Source organism: Neolamprologus brichardi, unplaced genomic scaffold (assembly GCF_056152115.1).
Source record: "Neolamprologus brichardi isolate AB-2024 unplaced genomic scaffold, ASM5615211v1 NODE_ptg000032l+_length_1147064_cov_1, whole genome shotgun sequence".
Classification (NCBI taxonomy): domain Eukaryota; kingdom Metazoa; phylum Chordata; class Actinopteri; order Cichliformes; family Cichlidae; genus Neolamprologus; species Neolamprologus brichardi.
Genome location: NW_028270039.1, coordinates 190305 through 212185, shown reverse-complemented (window position 1 = coordinate 212185; position 21881 = coordinate 190305). Strand labels below are relative to the sequence as shown.

General features: G+C 42.8%; 1 protein-coding gene across 2 annotated transcripts; it reads left to right on the top strand.

The window, feature by feature from the left end:
* Positions 1-1908: 1908 nt before the first annotated feature.
* edaradd (EDAR-associated death domain) lies at positions 1909-21556 on the top strand. 2 transcript variants are annotated; one of them, XM_035914965.2, is made up of 6 exons: positions 1909-2313; positions 12981-13039; positions 13396-13438; positions 14550-14623; positions 17963-18011; positions 19818-21556. In XM_035914965.2, exons 1-6 carry the CDS (start codon positions 2280-2282, stop codon positions 20204-20206), a joined length of 648 nt encoding a protein of 215 aa, XP_035770858.1. In that variant the 5' UTR covers positions 1909-2279; the 3' UTR covers positions 20207-21556. The 2 variants fall into 2 exon arrangements, with proteins under 2 accessions (XP_035770858.1, XP_006807133.1); XM_006807070.3 differs by having other exon boundaries at positions 1910-2313; positions 14547-14623.
* The last annotated feature ends 325 nt before the right edge of the window (positions 21557-21881 follow it).

The following is a 21881-nucleotide window of genomic DNA, read 5'->3' as shown; positions in this document are numbered from 1 at the left end:
AAAGTCAAAGTTTAAATTGGATCCTGTAGGCGACAGGAAGCCAGTGTAGAGAAGCTAAAACTGGAGTTATATGCTCTCTCTGTTTGGTACCAGTTAGCAGGCGAGCAGCTGCATTTTGGACCATCTGAAGACGATGGATGGAGGCCTGATCGAGACCAAAATACAATGAATTGCAGTAGTCCAACCTGCAACTAAGGAAAAGGTGACTAACACGCTCAAAGGCGTTAGCTGGGAGGGATGGCTTTACCTTGGCCATCTGTCTTTACTGAAAGAAGCAGGACTGAACTACTGCACTCACCTGCTTATTCACTTTAAAAGAACCATCAATGCAGACACCGAGGTTTTTACATGTGTTTTACAACAGGAGGAAACGGTGCCCAGAGGCTATGGCTATGGTTCCCGGGCAGAACAGGGTCAAATGTGGTATGCTCTAATATAACTTATTCTTTGCACAACAGAGTTTTAACCTGCAGACAGACGGAAGCTCCCAAATAGTAGATTTGGACAGACAGAAAGTGTCTTGACTGGGCTGGACTGAAAGACAGCACAGAGGCACTAATCATGGCAGCACTGCAACAAACTCTGAGGACAAGTCCAGAGAGCCTGTAACACCAGGCACGTTTGAGTGCTTTACAAAGCCTGTACTTTCCCAGTTTTACCTGCTTGTGCACTTCGTGGAGCTGAAGCAGCATTACAGAGCCTGACTAATTATAATGAAACCAGTTATTTCAATTTATTGCTGCTGAAGGTGCTTCTACAAGACTGGCGTAAAAACTCTCCTTTTCACAGGATGATATTTCTATTACAAGCAAAAGCAATACGAACGGATGGACACCTGATGTGCTGATTACCCCTTCAGCTTTTTTCTTTTATGTGAAAAGCACTGCGTCAAACAAAGTCGGTCCGCTAGCGTCCCAAAATAAAGAGACGGAATGCTGCGTGAATAGTGTTGGGAAGGTTACTTTTAAAATGTATTCCACTACAGATTACAGATTACATGCCCCACAATGTATTCTGTAACGTATTCCGTTACGTTACTCAATGAAAGTAACGTATTCTGAATACTTTGGATTGCTTAATATATTATCATGCTGTTTACAACTACATGAATGTACTATTGCTGTGATTTATTACTGTTACTGAAGGTCCGCGGCTCCGAACCGTAGTAAAGGGACCTCTGGCTAATACGGTGGGTTCTGTGTCGGCTCGTAGCCGAAAACTAGCTTTACTTTGTTGTCTGGGTCAACTTTGCTAGCAGAGACAGAGAGAGGCGTTGAAAGGCTGCTCCAACAGAACTTATTGTTTCAGAGGAAAACACGAACACGGTGTACAGTCGAGTCTTAATAGCTTACTTACAGCTGGGCTCGTCAGGCTCTCTTCTTGGCTGCAGTGGTTATTATTATATTTACATGCTTCCAGCTCCCGTTTCTGCTCGATGACAGCTCATACTTTTCCTTTTTCTCCCTCCCTCGCTCACAGACACATAACGGGTATGGCAGTCCATTCTCCCTGCAGCACGGACTACACTGCCTATGATGCTACATTCTTTAGAGCTATACCTGTAGCATTCTGCCTGTTAGCTTAGCACAACAACAACAACAGGCGCTCTCTCACCCAGGAAACACGCAGAGAGAGAGCGTCACCCTGTAACCATGGCAACCGTAACGCTGCCTGGAACAACAGAACGTAGCTGTCAAACAAAACCCAAACAGTCCTGACCCGCCACAATATGAAACAGGGAAGTACCATTTAATCCATTTATTTTAACAAAGTAACTGTATTCTAAATACCACCTTTTTAAACGGTAACTGTAACGGAATACAGTTACTCATATTTTGTATTTTAAATACGTAACGGCGGTACATGTATTGCGTTACTCCCCAACACTGGGCGTGAAGAAGCGCTTTGAACATATCTGGAGAGAAGTTTGGTCGTCTGTGTGTTCGCTTCTTTTCCTTTTTCAAAGGGCTTTGATTTTATTTTAGATATTAAAAAAACATGAATATTTCATCATATATTTCTAGCAGGAACGTATTCTTCTGTCGTCATAGATGAACCGCCTTCGGCTGGAAATTACGGGTGGGCCTTGAAGGCAGCATTAATCCTCGCACCTTTTCATCACGGAGGTGTTTCATTTGTTTGAGTCGCCGCCGCTGGGGTGGCACTGGAGCTTTCTCTGAGGTCGGGGCAGAGGATAACTGCGTGTTTTTACTGCGTGGAGACAGTTTCTGTCCGCTCCTTTTACGTTTCCCTGCGTGGGAGACATCCCAGCCTCAAAAATGAGCAGTTTGAACGCGTACAAAGAACCATTTGGTGAGTAAAATATCCATTTCACTGTCCGTGTCAGAGCGCCGTCGTTTCATTCATAACTGTTCTCAACAAGTGTCGTGAAAAGTTTCTTAAGATTTGTCACTATTGTTTATTTTGTGTTAAAACGACACATAAAATAATGTATTTGATCAGATTTCATCCTCATCTAAAGTATTTAGAACTTAATTCAATTCAATGTCGCGTCGTTTAGGATGGAAAGGAAGAGCAGCATCCGTTTGTTGGTTAACCACACAACCAAGAAAGTTTCCACAATTAGAAAACTTTCCTTATTCGACTAAGCGGAAAACCCGCTGGCCTCTGCGCTGGCATCTTATTTGCTGTCCAGTGAAGCTGTGGCGTGACGTGTGACCTTCACGCGTTCAGTGATATGAGCGGAAAAGAGTAGGCCACCAGCAGTTCCACAGAACGGAGTCTAGTGGGCTAAGACAGATTAGAAAGAGGATCCGTTTGTGGTTTGTATTTCCGTGTTAGTGTCTTAAAGACTGCTTGTGCCTCTGCTGCTGATGGCTTTATTGATTACTGATACGTGCTGTGCTTCAAAGCATTTTAATAAGAACACATTCTGGTTTTACTTTTTAATAATCATTTATTCTGGTTTTGCTGTTTTGTATCTATTTACACATTGACTGATAGTCATATGTGTCTTAGTAAGCTGTTGGGCCACCGCCATGTGCCAAAAACTCTCCAGTGCTTCCCTGCATGCAGGTCTCTACAGGGACGATGGACCATTGTTTCAAATGATGATGCTGTGGTGGACAGCACTGTCAGCTGGGCAGTGACTGAAGGCCACAGCTAACCTATTTGCTTTATTTGATTTATAGTTTGTTATTACTGTAGTTTAGCACTCATCAGGGAGGAACAGCATCCAGGTTGTTGAGACCAGTCCAGGTCAGTGGGCAGCATTTGTGATCCCATCAGACACACAGGAGCATCCCTCTGCTCTAAATTACTTCTGCTTCAATAAAAACAAAGCAGTGTGTGTACGTCTGAAGGAAGCTGCATCACGCTGGAGGAGACTAAGCTGGGCATGAGTCACACATCATTTGCTTTTGAATGGCTTGTTTGCAATATCAAGTTATGCACACTACCATAAAATATTACAATAAGACTGAGCCTTGAGAATATCCCAGATACAGGTGTAAGACTGCAGGGTGTTCAGTTCCACTAACCAGTTAGTCGTCAGTGCTTCCCAGCAGAGTTATGGAATTCATCTGGTCTCTGGAGCCTCTAATCCTGGGGTCTGATGCACTTCAATATTACTGTTGACTGAGGTCTGTTAGATGCATCTCCAAGCAGAGGGCAGGGATAGCTCAGTAGGTAGTGTTTGTCCCGTGACTCGGGGGTTCGAATCCACTGAGCGAGGTACCGTTCCTTCTCACATCATATGAGAGTTTAAGTTCAGAGGAGGTTTCACTGACTCTGGCAGAAAAGACGTCCTCCTTCACTGACTCGTGGACGCCCAGCATATTAACAGCTGAGGTACATGGTAGGCTGACAGTCTCCAGTCACTACAGCTAAATGACGTCTAAAATCTAAAATACTGGTATGCAACTGATTACGTAACAAGCTAATGAAACACCATAAACATCAGAGGAGGAGCTCCGTGGATGCTAAAGCCCTGGTGACAATAAAGACGTCATCAGCTGTTTGAGTAAAGCGATCACAAAGAGAATCCTGCTACATGGCACCAAAATGAAGATTTATCTCCAAATGACTTTGGCTTTCTCCTGTGAACAAACCACACTGCAGACCAGACGAAGCCGATCTTCTTGCGGATACTTTGATCCTCTTTGTTGTCACCCACCGTCACAGACATTTGCCCCTCTGCTGTCTCACCTCACACACCAACAGCAGCTCGTGGCGTATGCCTGCAGACGCTGCGTTCAGGCTCTGCTGTGGGATGTCCTTTAAGTGAAAACCACTTTGTTTTTCCTGCCAAACCACTTTCACACACATCCTGTGTTTGACACGGGATGATGAACACGTGGTTAATTGGGCTGTGGGTTAATGGCTGTTTGTCTACAATCCTATATGATCCAGGTATACACTGTAGGTCCCTTCACCATTACTAAACTGTAATTTAGAGCAGAGCTTGACTAACTCTGTAAGCTAAGCCAGGATGTGGAGCTTCAGTTCACGCAAAAGTGGTCATGATGTTGGAATAGGACACGAGTCAGGTTCACCTGCTTTTTAAAAACGCTATAGATTTGTATTTACACGGGGGAAAAATCCATGGACACAGCCCACTAAACATGTGAGTCATTTTAGTGCACAAGTTATGTTCTTCCCCTTTAATACCAATGCAGAGAAAAACCACAGCTGAAAACAATGTCTGATAATACGCAGTGACGCACTCACACTGTTGATGCCTGTGGGTTTGCAGATGTGTCAGCGGGGATATAACGTCTGTTGATTTTAGATTGTGACAGATTCTGTATTTAGAATTATCAAACATCAGATCTTAGACATGTTGCTAGCTCTCTTGGTTAGAAGAAGAAACGACTGCGTTTCTCGCTCTGAGTTCCTGTGTAAACCTCCACCGTTGGCCTTTGTTTTGGTAAAACTGGTCATCTGGTATTTTTGAAATTCTACATAATTAATCTCGTATTCCTATTTTCTATTCACATTACATTTACTCACATCGATTCACTCAACTGGAGTGAGTGAACATGGCGCTAATTGCTAGCTTGTTATTTTATGACGTAACTACCCATTCAGCTACCGTCGCTAGCACAGGATTGCAAATTGTCCACGTGTCTCATGGAAAGGAAAATAAAGATTACGTCAGTAAGGCAAAGACTCAAAACCTTTTCAAATTTGATGATTCTTAAAATTAGTACTTCATTGGAAGGAATAAAAGCAAATTTACTCTTGTGGGGTTTGACAAAGTGCTGGTCATCTACAATACTGCGTCTGTTTTTCATTTCTTTTTTAAATGAGAGAAGCTATATAAACCTATAAATTTAACCAACTATAAGAGAACAGACATCTGCTGAATAACTGACGATAAAAATGTTGTTGTCTTTTTTAATGGATCCAGTTTAAAGATGTGTAGCTCTAATGTGCAGCCATCGCATTAGAAATAAGCAGTGGCCCTGAGGGTGCACTAATAAAATTAACTTGAATTGAAATGTTTATTTTACCCAAGTCAACATATTAACAGTTTTCTGCAGCAGTGTTGCCTTTTACTTGTATACATTTTTGTTTTTCATACAATTTTAATCACTTTTTTAATCATGGGATAATGTAGGTGACACTAGGGGTGGGCGATAGAAACGATATAAATTTGGCCAACGATAGAGATACTGGGCCTTTCTCAATATGCGTACTTGTGCGTACTTGCGTTCTCGTGTACTCGTGATACGTCATCAGTCGGAGACCAAGTACTGTTCCAATTCGAAGTACGCGTCAAGCCGAGAACGCGAAAAAGTCCCGGATGTGTTCTCGCTCCGCCCGTTTTATCGAGCATGCATCGGTGGTGACTTGTGTGGACTTGGTACAGCTAAATATCCCAGAATGCATTTCGTCCAAAACTCAAACGCTGCAATGGCGGGCGAGCGGGGCTAAAAACTTTTAAATATTACTCTTTCTGGGTCACAAAATAAACTTTTAAGTTCTTTTCAAGCGAGAATGTAGCTGTGTAAACTTCAAATATCTGCTCGATTTACCAAGATATCATATATTTCCAAACGAGCTCCGACGTTTTCGGAGACGTCTGTGACCCGCCAGCTCCATAGCAGACAGCGAGGTCGAGGATTATTACAGCCGGCGAGAACAGCGGACTCCCGGCAGATCGTTTTCAATCCCCCCGCGGTCTTTTCGCTACTCAGGTTAAACAAACCCCAGTAGCTGTCTATTGTATTGAGTGTCCACTAAAATAAAAATAAAAGCGTTCTAACATCTCACCTGCTTGTTTTTATTAAGGTATGTACACGTATGTACATGTACACTATTTTTATTAATAGAGATTTCACTACTGAGGTTAAACATGATATAAAAGTCACTTAGATCACTTCTAAATGTTAATGTTTGGTTTATTTCAGTGTTTTATTTGTTCCTGAGTAAACCGGTTTGGCTGTGATTAAAGTTAAGCTTCATAACATATTACTCAGTTAAATTAAGAGGGGAGTAAAAGCTCCGGACCTGTGACATCATCAAGTACGCTGGTGTTCCAATTGTACAAATCGCGAGTACGTACTCGCGTACTTGAGAATTGAGAAAGGGCGCTTGACTATATCGTTCTATCGCGATAGCGCATGTTGATGATGTCATCAAGCTGCGCCTGTTTTGGTCGAAAGCATCTCAGCGGCTACAACCATTATCATCTGCAAATTATGGCGGACGACAGTCATAGCAAAGAGATGAAGCACTTTTGAAATATGAGGAAAGCCAAAAACTGCGCTTCCTCCACTTCCGTAACATTGATTCATTAATGTTGAATTCTCTGCAGCTGTTCTGTTCCCATGTTGTTGCAGTATATTAATAACTAACCTCGCATTGTGGATGAATGATCTCAGTTGTTCTGACTGAAGTTTGGCCCGTGTATAGCATCCTGCTATGATTGCATTTGTCCCTGACTACCAGAATCCCTCACGTTAACTTTTATCGAGTGGAAGAAAAGTTAGCGTTCATCCTCCAGCTTCACTGTGCTAATGTTATGCTAACATAGCTGTGTCGCTAGCAATCACGTAGCACAACATTATATAGCAGCTAGTCCAACTTCAGTAACCCTGCAAACGTCACTGCTGTTTAGTTTTCTGTCTTCATTTATGTTGGAAGTGACAGCAGAGCTGTACGTTTGAATTAGTTTCAGAAATCTCTGTCAGAACATGGTATGAAATGTTTAGGTGGAAACTAGCGAGCTAACTTCCTGTTAACTTCTAACTCAGTTAAATTTAATAAATTCTGTTTTCATGGATGTTAAACTTAATTGTTACACCCGATAAAGCAGTAACGCTGATGATTTAATTAAAGATGAAAGAATTTAGACCGTTTTTAACTGTGTTCGTTAGACTTTGGGACCTGAAGAGACGGAGTTTAGGACCCAGATTACTCCGTGAAGCTGCTCACTACAGCAGCTGTAATGCAGGAACCAGAATTCATACATAAGGCACACTTGATTTTTGAGAAAATTAAAGGATTGTAAGTCCTTATAGTGTGGAAAATACGTTATACAGAAGAAAAGAATATATTGTGATATATATCGTTACCGCACGTGCTTCAAATTATATCGCGATATGGATTTTAGGCCATATCGCCCAGCCCTAGGTGACACTCACAGGGGTCATTTTCTGTGTAATTCATATGATCCACGAAACATCCCTTTTTAGATTGGTCAGATACCTACTACACTCTTTCATGTGAACACACAGGGTTCCTGGGTTACCTGTGCACGTTATACCAGCTATGTGTGACCAAGTATCCCAGTAGTCAAGATTAGGGTAAGTGAATCCAGATAACAGAAAGACACCCTAGGTATACTAATGTCACTGTAGCACAGGTCCCTGAAAGTCTGTGTGCTGCAAACAGTGAGCAAAAAAAAAAAAGTACACACAAAGTAAAGCATGCAAATTTTACACAGCGCCAGTCTTTGCTGTTCACGTCCTGACGCCTACTCTGTATTAGAAGCACATCTCGCTTTCAGAAAAGGAAGTGAAAAGACTGTAAAGTTCAGCCCTTTTCTAAATGTTTTACGTCCTTTTTAATATATGCTTTGAAGGAGGGGTATAAACACTACGCCACCAGCTGAATCCTCTACAGTTCAGGAATATGCACACTGAATAATGAAAGAGACACACGTACCACCCAGGGCCAGGTATGTTAGGCCGAGTTTTTACAAGGTGTGTGTATTTAGCTGCCTTCAGTCTAGACATCTCTGTGGCTTGGGTCAGGTATTGGCATGCCATTCACTTCCATTCATGTGTAGAAAGCAGCACATGACAGAGCACAGGCCTTCTGCACAGGCTGCTGAGAAACTGCTTTATCCTTTCACAGCACACATGGGTGGTCAAAAGGGAAAAAAGCTAGGTTCACCTGTGTGGAATTATGACCCTTAGCGATGTATTATGATGTGGTTTATATTTCATCTCTTGAACTTTATCCCGAGCATGCAGATACATGCTCTGCATTCCCAGAGAGGGAGAAACAATGCTCCACTGATCTGGGGTTCAACTTACACTTGATAACTGGGTGACTGGTCCTATACTTAACGCTCTATGTGACTCAAAGCAACGTTATGTGCTGATAGTTTTGTCTTTTTTAACCATTAGTCACCTAATTTAATCCAATTTTAGCCAAACTACACTGTCTCCCTGTCAAATGTCGCATAGATTTAAAAATTCTGAATAATTTAGCGCCCAGCTGTCTCTCTGAACTCCTCCACTTATACAATCCCAACAGAGCACTTAGATCGTCCAATCACAGGCTCCTAGCACAACCCTGGTCTCAAATGAAGTCGAGAGGTGACCGGGCCTTTGCATCTGTGGCGCCCAGACTCTGGAATAACCTCCCTGTTCATGTTCGTACTGCCGAGTCGATCCAGTCATTTAAATCACGTCTTAAAACTTATCTTTTTACTTTGGCTTTGATTCTGACTCGTTGCTGTTCCAGCTTGTTGTGTTGTTGCCTGTTGTTTGTTGTCCTGTTTTATTGTTTGTTTTAATTGTCTCATGTTTTACTGACTGTGAAGCACTATGGTCATCACTGTTGTTTTAATACGTGCTCTATAAATACATTTTGACTTAATAATTTACAGACTGTGTGCTTCCAGGCAGCATGACTGTATATTCATATTCGTGTGCTTCTGTTTATGGAAGTAAAACTTTGGTATCCAACAAAAATAATAATAATAATAATAATGGATTGCATTTATATAGTGCTTTTCAGGACCCCTCAAAGCGCTTTACAATTCCACTATTCATTCACTCTCACATTCACACACTGGTGGAGGCAGCTACAGTTGTAGCCACAGCTGCCCTGGGACAGACTGACAGAAGCGAGGCTGCCATATCGCACCATCGGCCCCTCTGGCCAACACCAGTAGGCGGTAGGTGAAGTGTCTTGCCCAAGGACACAACGACCGAGACTATCCGAGCCGGGGCTCGAACCGGCAACCTTCCGATTACAACTCTTGAGCCACGATCGCCCTGAAAAACTCAAATAAGATAATCGAGGAGGTTTTTATTATTGTTCCACGTTATTTTTGTCTCGTGTGGTAAATCTGGCACGTTGCTTTGGACCTTTCCAAAAATCCGATCTCACGTAGTAACTTCTCTGAAGGACATTATGATTGGAGGGTCAAAAAGATTTGTGTGGACCAATGAGAAGTGTTTCCCTTAGCAACACGTGTTCTCTCCAAACTTGTCACACTCTGTCATTTGATCAGGAACCCTTTGATCACATCTGAAGCCTGTGCTGCATTAGCATCACTGCTGTCACACTGGGACACCCTTTCTTGTAACTGCTACATATACAGCAGATCCATCAAATTTATGACGAGTGCTACTGCATCATTCAGCAACCACAACACTGCTGATTATAGAAGCCAGGAACAGCTTCTCTCTTCCTCTCCACTGGCCCCTCGTTTGATCAGCTGGATAGTGCAGTGGGAATACTACACACCTTTGGAGCAGGAGTCACAAGTTCGATTCCCAACCGGTATCCAGTAAGGGTCCTGGCCAGACCCCCATGCTAAAACCAAGACCTGGAACGGCGCGGCGATGTCTGCACCCTGTCTGCAGCCTGTCTGCAGCTCAGACACAAGAACTTCACTACATGTTGTACTCTGTATAACTGTGTGACAAATAAAGGTTGTTTGTTTTTGCTCCTCTGCAGGTCATCTTCTGATTTCAGGCCATTTGTGTTGTTTTGCACCAGCAGCATTGAACGATAGTGCTAATGAGCAAAGCCTTTCTAGAAGCAGCACATCCACAGGAAGCGATTAGGAAACAGAGTGAAACGTGAGCTGTAGGGGCCATTTTTGGGTTGGTACCTCATATATGCCGCTAGAGGTCACATTGGGGTGGCTGTAGCGGATCAGCCACTAACCAGAAGGTCGGTGGTTCGATCCCAGGCTGCTCCAGTCTGCATGCCAAATATCCTCGGGCAAGATACTGACCCCATGTTGCTCCCCGATGCATCCATCGGAGTGTGAATGTGTATGAATGTTAGATACTTAGCACTTAAGCTTAGAAGTGAATGGGTGTGATTGGGTGAATGAATTAGCTGTATAAAGTGCTTTGAGTGCTCAGACAGAGTAGAAAAAGCGCTATATGAGAACCAGTCCATTTACCATTTTGAGTTTTTCGGTGTGTTTACGTGAAGGTATTTACGGTAGACGCGTGTAATTAACGCCAGGTGTTGTTGTTCAGGAGGAAGCAAACCGTTTGTGAGCGCTGCGCTGTTATGATGAATGGCGACGGCTCGAGTTATTGGATAAGTTCATTCATCCCAGTGACATCACGTCGCCCTCGCCAACGAACACCTGAGTGGGTTCAAGCGCAGGCTCAGCCTCTACATGGGTTCAGTTTAAGGAATGATTTACAAACACTGAATGTGATGTTTAAGGCGAGAGCCAGCGAGTCACTGATCGAACAACCACTGCAGTTCAGTTCTGATTGACACTAAACCACCTTCTTCACTCTTTGTCGAGTTCGTTCTGAGCTGAATGTTGAACATAGAAAGCTGCTGTATACACGTGCTGAGCGTTTTAACAGTTACGCCTCAGGTGGGTCACATGTCTGCATTTAATAAAAAAATGGCAACATTGATTGTTTTACATCAAAACTCTTTATCTTTTCAAGTTTGCTTCCTAATCTGTGACCATGAAAGGGTGAAACGTGACCCAGACTAGGATCGGTCCAACAAGTAGCTGCAGTCGCTAAACCTTAAAGAAATCTGCAAAAACAATGAAAAGACTCAAATGATAAAACCAGCGAAGCAACGGCCGTGGATGTGACATGAACTCAAGTTAGCAGGAGGAAGCTGCAGTATTAGGAGTGTTTTTCTGCAGCTATATTCATAGTTCAGGGAGTCATCGGCAAGTCCCATGACTGAAGCGCTTTCATTTAGCTATGGAGATGCATGTTAGCACATCCAGCTTCGGTGCTAGGAGTCACATCAACAGACAAACTTTACAGTAATCAGGTGACATCAGAGTTTCTGACATTAAGCAAACATTGCCCTGTTTGATTTTTCACAGCCACAATTTGTCCAACAAGAAATCACTGCAAGACCTGAGGTGTATACGTATAAGTATATATAACCATGTGACATTAAAGAGAGTGACATCCAGGAAGTGCAGCATCACACACTGAGAAATACCACTTGGAGTTGAGCCTATGCTGTGAGCTGAGCTCTCAACTTTAATAAGATAATAATGAGTATTAGGTCAAGTGTTTGAAACACTGCAGATGATTTACTGACTGACCAACTGATGGTGGAGCAAATCATCAGAAACAAGTTCTTTTTGATGAAGACAGATGATTAAATTCAAGAGAGGACTTTTCAGCAAGCGTAAAGCAAAGGTGTTGGTCTCTGTGTAGAACTGTAACACACCCATGTGATGCTTTGTTTCCCTTTATAAACCTTCATCAAAGAGCTTCATCACTGTGGGAAACGTTCATTTACACGCCTGCATCTTATCACAATCAAAGAATTCAATAAATATTTGTTAGACTTTGTTTTACTGATTTGACAACTTATTTGGTCAGTAAACAGTTCCAGTCATTTTTCATTTATTTAGTCCAAGCTTTGTAACCGTCTGCCCTGATGTCAGCCGCGATGCTTCAGTGTCTAATCAGAGCTGAGCAGGAAGAGGAAAGGACAGAGTGGGACGTCGTGAGTTTGAGTCATTTTGTGCATCTTTTCCTCTTGACATCGTTGTTTTATTTGTTTTGGTCAACCGAGCTTTTATTTTGGAAATGTTTCTCGACCACGACCTGACATCGAGAAAAAACCACCATCAGAGCATTTGCTGGAAAAATGTTTAAAGTTGTTCTAAAACATGATGATGATGATGATGATGATTATCGTTATTACCAAATACAGTTCTTTAAAAACGGTTTAAACTGCCAAGATGACTCCTGATATTTAAACAAGTCTCCCTCCTGATCCGCTGGTGTTTGACGGGAAATGTGTAACGTACATATTTCATTACGTGACTCTTGTTGTCCTGAGAGCTCCACGGATGTCTGATGAACCGAAACACACTGTAGCTCTGCATGTTTAGTTTCTGCTGTAACCCAAGAAAGACCAGCGCAGGCTTGGTTTGGCCTGAGTGCAGCGCGGTGCTGAAAGCCGTCTTTGTGCTGCTCTGAGCTGTTGTTCAGCGTCCTCCAACAATCTCCAGATTGTTTCAGACGAGTTTTGCACTGTTATCAGGTGACTTCACCTTTTGTCTTGTATGCTTAGGAAACCTACCTGTAAACTCAGACTTTTTTTACTTATAATGTAGTTACAGACTGTTCAGGACACGTTTTCTGACTCTTTCAAATGACCTTTGACCCAGTACAGCCCGGCGCGGCCCAGCAGTCTACGTCACTGTTTCTAATCTCTGTGACTGTGGCCGTCTCTGTGGTGCAGGAAGTAGATCAAATGAGTAACGTGACCACATTCACTCTGTTAAAGCCTCTTCCTTTCTTCGGACACAGACAGAAGCAGCTCTGAGCCCGTGGAGGACACGGACACCACCAGCTTTGTGGCAGAATTTGTGAGCAACCTCATTATTCTCTTCTCCAGCCGTGTGTTTAACTCATTGTCTTGACTTGTCTCATGTAGTTTGTTTTGTGCTGATTCCTCATTGTTCTTCCTCAGAGTCTTACAGTAATCTGCTAAGAAATGAACCATAACTGAACACAGTGTGCTGTGATTGCGAGCGCCCGAGGGCTCATCAGAGAACAAGTCGCAGCAGGCTGTCTCTGCACACAGAGTCATTTTCTTCCTCAGTTACAGTCTTTATCTCGTGAAGAAAGAGAATAGGAAGCTTCCAAAGCAGACGACCTTTTTCTGCTCAGGTTTCTCTCTTCAGTTCTGTTTGCTTTCATATTGTCTGTGTTTGTCCCACAGTCCTTGGAGGCCAATTATCCCGTGCAAGTAACAGATCCCCACGGTGAGTGAGGCTTTATGGATATTTATTCATCAAAATACTTACAAACTGGATTGGGTTTGATGTAAAAGTCAGTTTTAAGAAATGGAAAATTTAACTAATTTATCTTAAATTGCATTTTAATTTTTCAGGAAAATGTGAAGATTTCAGTCTTTTTGTTTGAGATGTTTTGGTTTTTCAAGAACTTGGATCTAATGTTTTACATAATAAAATACGTGATAAAGGAGAAACTTGGGTATTAGTCAGGCTTTGGCCATCTAATACATCAATTAATGCTGTTGGGTTTGTAAGAAATACTTTCACCTACTCCAGTAAAGCTCTGAACCCTGTCTGTCCACCTGCTTCAAGCATCACCGTCTGCTTGTTAACAAAGTCAACGTTTGGGTTAAATGCAGACAGAAACTCATACCTCGCTTCAAAACGAGGGAGCTCCATTGATTTATGATGTTAGATTTTTACCAACAATTCTGACATCAGTCTGGTTGGACGTCTCAGACATTCAGTTTATACATGCTACAAAGATAAACTTACAGTCAAATGATGGGAAGCACCACAGGCACATGAAGCGCCTTGAGGCGACATTTGTTGTGATTTGGCGCTATATAAATAAAATTGAATTGAATTGAATTGAGTATCAGTCGACGTGCTGGTGCCAGTGGAACCAGTTTAGTGGTGATGTGAGTGCTGAGAGGAGTTGCAGGATGAGCTCTGATGTGTACCAGTGGAAAGTGACCTAACTGCAAAAGCAGCTTAAGAAACAGGATATTGTTCAGTGTCAAAGTCAGTCGACTGATGTCAACCTGCTGTTTGGTTACACTCGAGTCAGAAGACAAACAAGCTGAAGGCAGCTGCAGCAAAAGTCTGCTAGAGCTAACATTTCAAAGCACCACTGACCTGAGATGATGCACTGACGGCATTTTGGATGCAGCTGTGATGCTGAGTAAATGAAGACGTGCTGGCCTTTCTCTCTGGCCACAGTCGGAGCTTTTGCACCTTTTTTCCTGTTACTGTGAAACTTTGATCGTGTTGTTCACTGCAAACTGCATTTGTATTGTACACATGTATGTATTCAGTTTGACTGTAACGCACTCATGTAGCGATGTGTTTCCAGCAGACGCTGTGACGCTGCACCTCAGTTCGATGCCCTCGAGATACCTGAGTCCCTCCTCAGAAGACAGAATAAGACAGGTCAGCATTACTAGCTCTGATGCACGTGACACATTTTTAATCCCAGGGTTCAGCAGATGTGGTGCGGAGGCTAACGACGACGGTAACAATTCATTATGGTCCACATGCATCTAACACATTTCACGTGGCACGACAACACTGAACACAAAACGATTCAGCGTGTCTGTTTCACCTGATAACAGGGTGACCCATGGTGTTATCAACCCACCAGGGCTGTGAGTTTACATTAGGATACTATACTACATCAGGGGTGTCAAACATAAGGCTCGGGGGCCAGAACTGTTCCGGCAAAGACTCCAATCTGGCCCACTGGATGTTTAAACTGTATATAATAAAAACCTCCCAACAGCCACTCGCAGTGCACGAATGTCTTTAAATTCTAGATTTAAGTTTAATATTTATTGTATTTACTGCAGCAGCATTTCTTCATCATGTTGAGAAACTGATGTACTGTTGAAACTAGGGATGCAACGATACCAATTTTTTCAAACCGATACAATACCGATACTTGGATCTGAGTACTTGCCGATACAGAGTACAAAAAACGATACTTCTACCACACACACACACACACACACACACACACACACACACACACACACACACACACACACACACACACAAATGCAATTAATTGGAAGACAGGTTTTATTTTATTCTCTGCCGATAAAAATTAAAATCGTAATAAAAATGACCACAAAAAAATTTCAAGTGAAAAATAAGCACTTCTGTTAAATTATTGCAGAGTCTCCACATTGTAATTTTACAAAATATCACTGAACTATTGGCACTGTCTCGAGCTTTCAGAATAATAAATAAACACTTCTGTTTGCAATAAAATAAATACAAATTAGGTTTGCGAATAAATTAAACTTTTAAATTATTGCAGAGTGTCTATATTGTAAACAAACAAACAAAATAATTATTATAAAATATATAATAAATAAAATAATAATTGCCCCCCCTAGTGGCCAATCTAAAAACTACAACAGAAATGACAAGCCACCCTCTGATTTATGAAATAAGTTGGTATCGGTTAACTTTTACGAGTATGAGTACACACACATTTTACAGTATCGGCCCCGATACCAGTATCGGTATCGGTGCATCCCTAGTTGAAACGGTGCTTCTTTGTCTTATATAAAGATGTCTGTGAGCTGTTGTGTTTCACTGGCCCACACTCAATCAAATCAAGCTGTAATATAAAACGAGTTTGCCTCGTCTACATTGTGATATTTTGTGAGCAGTAATTGAATTGCTCATGTTTCTAGTGCAGCGCTTGCTATGAAAACCACAGCTGTTTTATTCCTACATGCCTTTCACAGGTAACAAGTCCATAGTAAAGCATGACGTGCACTGTTAGACACTCTTTATTAAAAACTGATGCTTTGCTTCTTCATCCCTTACAGCATAGGTGTCAAACTCTGGCCCGCGGGCCAAATTTGGCCCGCAGCCTAATTACATTTGGCCCGCGAAGCCATACCAAATTGTTATTGTTGCTAATTGTTGTTAGCCCGCGACTTTGTTCCAGTTTTGAATTTTGGCCCACTGTGTATTTGAGTTTGACACCCCTGCCTTACAGGAAGTGATTTGTTATACTGCTTTTGCACGACTGTGTGGCCCGTGCAGTTAATAACAAACATTTCCTATGGCCACATGTTATAATAGTGAGGACGCCGTCAGCACGGCCCGCGGCTGTGGCGTCCTTCCAGCCTACAAACATGGATCTCTCCCTTTGTTCCCTGCTGTGCTTGAAGAGAACACAGAGGCAGCGTGGCAATGCGCTGGTTAGCACCAATGGGTGGGCATCCTGTGAAAATACGACCACCAACAACCAAACATTATTCACCAGATCTAAAGATGTGACACAGAGCGTAGTCTGTGGGAAGCTTTTATTTTAAGCTGTGATTATACAGGATGTGGTTTGGTCTGAAGGTGCAGCTGTGAACGCTGCTAATAACAGAGACGAGCGCTCACACGACTCCATCTCAGGGCGCTCTCTGAAACACAGCGAGCTTAAAGGACAGAAGATTTGACCCACTCCAGTCTCTCCACTGGTGAAATATCCACATCCCTCCAGCACAGCGTCTCAACTCTCTGCTCGACCTTGATGTTCTGTGCAACGTGGCTTATGTTGAGACATGTTTTATTAGCACCAGCCAGGAAAAAGCATCACACCTCTGATCTACATTTGCTGCTGAGTGAAACCTAAACCTCTAACCGAGCTGCAGCGACTGACGGCAGGAAATTTACCACAGTATCAAAACAAACGGCTCATTAGTTTTTTCGCAGTGAACAAGCGTCGTGAAGCGTTACAACCATAACGACTGTAGGGATGTAAACGTTTCACATTTTTAACTATTTAAAGCCTCAGTCCCAGGAATGGGCATGATCCTTTCTCTTATGACACCGGGACAGGGATCACAGTGAGGATTAATGGTCCATATTGTCTTCATCCACAGCATGCTGGTATCCACAGTCCAGTTGAGGAATATACCTGCTGAATATGTACATAGAGTTAGAGTTACTAGCTTTAGTGCTGCAATACAATCTACAACGTCGCTCCACACTTTACCAAAGATATGAGTGCACATCACGGCCATCAGAACCTGTTTGGTACATGCACTGCAGTATTTTTAACACCAAGAAGATCAAATGAAATCTATTAAGCTGTAATTCTGTCTTTCTTACTCACTCCACTAATGCAGTAATTAGAGTTTGCAAGTACGGGCATGTACTGCTTTCTCATGTTCACGGCTTTGACAGCACATGTATTTCAGGAACTACTGTTCAGGATGCAGCAGCAGTAAGGCCAACACAAACTCTGGATACTGACACTCACTCATGCCCGTGTGAAGCAAATGTTTTCTTTTACTGCAGTGGCTCTGCAGCAAAGTACAGCAGCTTGAATAAGCTTTATAGTTTTTAAGTATAAAGCGTTGCTTTAATAACTGTCCTCCATCAAATATATCCTCACTACTTGGCTGCGAATGTTTTCCACGACTCGTGAAAAGGTCATTGATGGTATTTGGTTGCGACCGACCGCTCCAAACAACACTCAAAAACAACGTCTCCACCTTGAGTTAATGGTAGTATTTGCTAAAAAGGTGCATATTCCTTTAGCAAATATTACACACCAGCACCTGCAAAATGACACAGAATGGGAGAACTGGGAGTACTGGGTGTACGGGCTGAGACACCCAGCAAATCCCATCATGCACAGACACACATTTGGATTTAGCAGAGTAGTGAATGTCATTTTCACACACCCTCAGCAATGTTTGTAGTTCTGTCCACAGTAGCATGAGCCCACCATTCATTCTTTGTTTCTGTGTGCAGCCAGTGGAAGATGTGGAAGAATGCACTTGCCCCACTTCTTCTTCACCAGGTAGGTCAGTTACTCGTGCTGAACCCTTTAAATGAAAATATCAGAAGGAGCTGAAATACCGCTCATCAGACTAACAGCAACTTTACTCTTTGATTTAAATGTGACAGTAATAATCATGTGATGGTCAAAGGAGCTTCAAAAGAAAAGCGTCTGGACTTCTTTAAGTTGCTTGAAGACGTTTCACCTTCATCCGAGAAGCTTCTTCAGTTCTAAGGTCAAATGGTGGAGAGTCCCAGATATAAACCTGGTGGGAGTTTCCCCCCACAGAGGGACAAAAGGACCCCCTGATGATCCTCTAATCGCCTGAGCCAAGGTGTGAAACTGGGTGTGGGTCACAATCAGCCAGAGTTTCGGATGAGTTCATTGTGAAACCTGGCTCCACCTTATCATGTGATTTCCTGAGGTCAGATGGTCCAGGGTGTGAGTGGGCGTTAAGGCGTCTGGGGAGGGAACTCAAAACTGGATTATAGATGGCAGAGAGTTGGTGTCGTAAACCACCGCCTCTGTTCAAAGATGGTCGCTCACAGTGGACATAGATGCTTCTTTCACTCCTCTTTCAAACCATCTGTCCTCTCTGTCCAAAATGTGAACATTGGCATCCTCGAAAGAGTGACCTTTGACCTTTAGATGCAGATGGACAGCTGAGTCTTGTCCTGTGGAGGTGGCTCTTCTGTGTTGTGCCATGCGCTTGCCATGTGCTGTGTGACCAACACCCAGTTTCACACCTTGGCTCATGTGATTAGAGGATCATCAGGGGGTCCTTTTGTCCCTCTGTGGGGGGAAACTCCCACTAGGGTTATATCTGGGACTCCCCACCATTTGACCTTAGAACTGAAGAAGCTTCTCGGATGAAGGTGAAACGTCTTCAAGCAACTTAAAGAAGTCCAGACGCTTTTCTTTGCAAGCTCCTTTGACTACGATGACCTGGATGACTGAGAACCTTCACAGACTAATCATGTGATGGTTACACTTTGGGAGTTTGAACACACCACACTCTTCACGATGTGTTGTACTCAACACAACTAGAAGAATACGTGACTAAGTTATTAAAGAGGACCTATTCTGCTGCTTTCAGCTTCATGCTCATTTCTTTCACTCTGCTCGAGCTTTGCATCACTGAGTTCAGAGAGCTTGGGATGACACAGTGGTGCAGGGTTTAGCCCCGTCCACTCACAGCAGGAAGGTTCTGGATTTGAGTGCTTTCATTGTGGACTCGCGTACACCAGTGGGCGCTCTCTGGTTACTCCAGCTTCCTCCCACAGTCCAAAGACATTTAACTGTGAATGGTTGTCTCTAGGCAGGTTGCACTCCTGCCTTTCACCAATGAAAACTGGGATAGTCCAGAGCCCCTTTGCAACACCCTTCGCTCTCCTTTTGTGACACTTTTATTCTGATTGGCTGTAAACAACAAAGGCATGTCGGTGGGGCTGTTGACTAAACTGTTTCAACATAGGTTTGGTTTTTTTACTCTACATAACATGCTTCATTCACCCATTCATACAAGCACTTTGTTCCATGGTTAGTATCTTGGATATCTGGCATGCAGACTGGAGCAGACCCACCTTCCAATGAGAAGGTGACCTGCTCTACCTCCTGAGCTGCAGCCACCCAGACTAAAGCAGTTTGATAAGCTTTTTGCCTTAAAGGGATTTCTTGGATGTTTTGAAACCTTTTCCATGTTACATGTGTTTGTTTTTCATCGTAACAGAAAATACTGACCAGCTAAATTGTTGTTAGCAGATAGCAAATGTTATTTGGTAATGTGCTTGAGCTAACTCAGTCTTCCTTGTCCATCTCTGAGTTCAGACTATCCCAAAGAACTACAGTTTTTAACGAACCCCTGCGAGAAGTGCTTCTGCCCGGCGCCCCCTCCCAAAATCAGCGACCTCATGAACGACAAAGATCTGCTGGACTTGCTGCGGCTCAAATTGGATCCGAACCACTGCACCATCAAAAACTGGAAAAACTTTGCGAGTCGTTGGGGGATGAGCTATGACGAACTGACCCTGCTGGAGCATCGGACCCAGGGCTCCTTGTCCCACAGCCCCACCCAGGAGTTCCTGTCACGCTACAACCAGAAGACGGTCACTGAGCTCACTGAACTGTGCCGCATCTATCAGCGCATTGATGTGCTGCGACTGCTGCAGAGCTGGATAGAGAAGGATTGGCCGTCGCGCTGGCAACACACACATTAATCAATTTGACTCTTAATCTTTCAGGGTTGTACTTGATGTCCTAATTTTCATAAGCTTTGATACATGCTACCAGTTTTATCTTTAGTAAGTGAGCTTGTGAATGGATAAAACAATGCTGTCGAACCATCTGTAGAGAATATTGCACAGTACTGACCTCACGCTGTTCTGGATATAGTGAATACAAAGTCGCAGATCTGATTGGTGCGTGCAGATCACCAGTTTATTTCTTCCTTGTGACCTGACGTTGGCACACCTGCCGCAGACTCTGAGTCTTCGTGTTAAAGATCGACATGAACTAAATCAGATGGAGTTGGATTATTCAAATTTAAGCAATGATGTTGATGTCAATGCTGCAAAATCTCATTTTCTTACTTTCTGTTTTTCAAAGGCTGTTTAGATATTTTCATAATACCTGGGCAGAGGCAGAAACATGTCACTGTGCAACTCAACAACAAGCTCAGACGTTAAAGGACGAAACACTGGAGTTGGACACTGAAATAGCTTCACCGTAATGGGACAGTTTACATAGTGATTCCACTGACTTGTTCATTAACACAGCGGTCCCCAACCTCGGACGGTTTAGTGTCAGACAATGTTTTTACGGTGTGGCAGATAAATACAACAAACTAGAATGATCCGACCGAGACACAAACGCTGGTGTTTTGTAAATATAATAAACGCGAATTCACTGTAACTGTGTAACTTTATTAGCAGCGTCCTCCTGAAATACACCAACAACATTGACAGTAACATCCTCTCTTAATCCCCTCTGGTTGCTATGGACACGCGTAAATATTTATTTCAAAAGAAGACGCAGAACTACAACACGGGAAAGACCCGGGGAAACAGAGTTCACGATAACCCTGAAAAACACAAATGTCACACCGAGCCTCAACTCTCACGGCCTGGTACCACATGAGTCAGACCGGTACCGGACCGGGGATTGGGGACCGCTGCGGTAACAGAGGTTAATTTCACACTTGTTCTGAGACAGTGTATCCATACATTCTTCTTAAGGGAAATGTTTCCCCCCCAATACAAAAGTACTCATTCCTGTCAACCTTCACCGTCTCCATTTTTCTGTTCAGCTAAATATGAAAAAGGGAAATCCTGATTTCAGAAACACTAGCATGGCTCTAGGTGCAAAGAATTACCCCCCACCCCCTGTTTGGGGGTTTTGGGGGGGAACATGAGCCCATGTTAACAGGATCCCTTCATAACTTTTTGAATACTAATCATTAGCGTAAATAAAGCTGAAAGTAGAGCCATGTTATAAACAGTTTATTGGAGTCAAACACCTTTTGTAAAATTACCCAAAGAAAATAACCTGTAAACTAAAAAGCATGCATTCAAAGTATTTTAAGAGCTTTTGTTCTATCAGTATGAAATAAACATGTAAAAAAAACTTGTCAATGTTTTTGTCGTTTTAAAATATTGAATTGTAATATCAGAACAATCTCAAAGGTATAAACGATACAAGAGCCTCAAATGATATTCATTAATGAGTATCACATAATTTAGTAATCATTGTATTTACCTATAAGTAATGAGGTTGTTAGAATTTTATATTCATCATATCAGGTGGTTTGGCAGGACCGTGGGTTAAATCACTTGTATGGATGTTTCAACAATTAGACCATCCAAACCTTGTTGTCCTTGGGTCATTTTTGTCCTC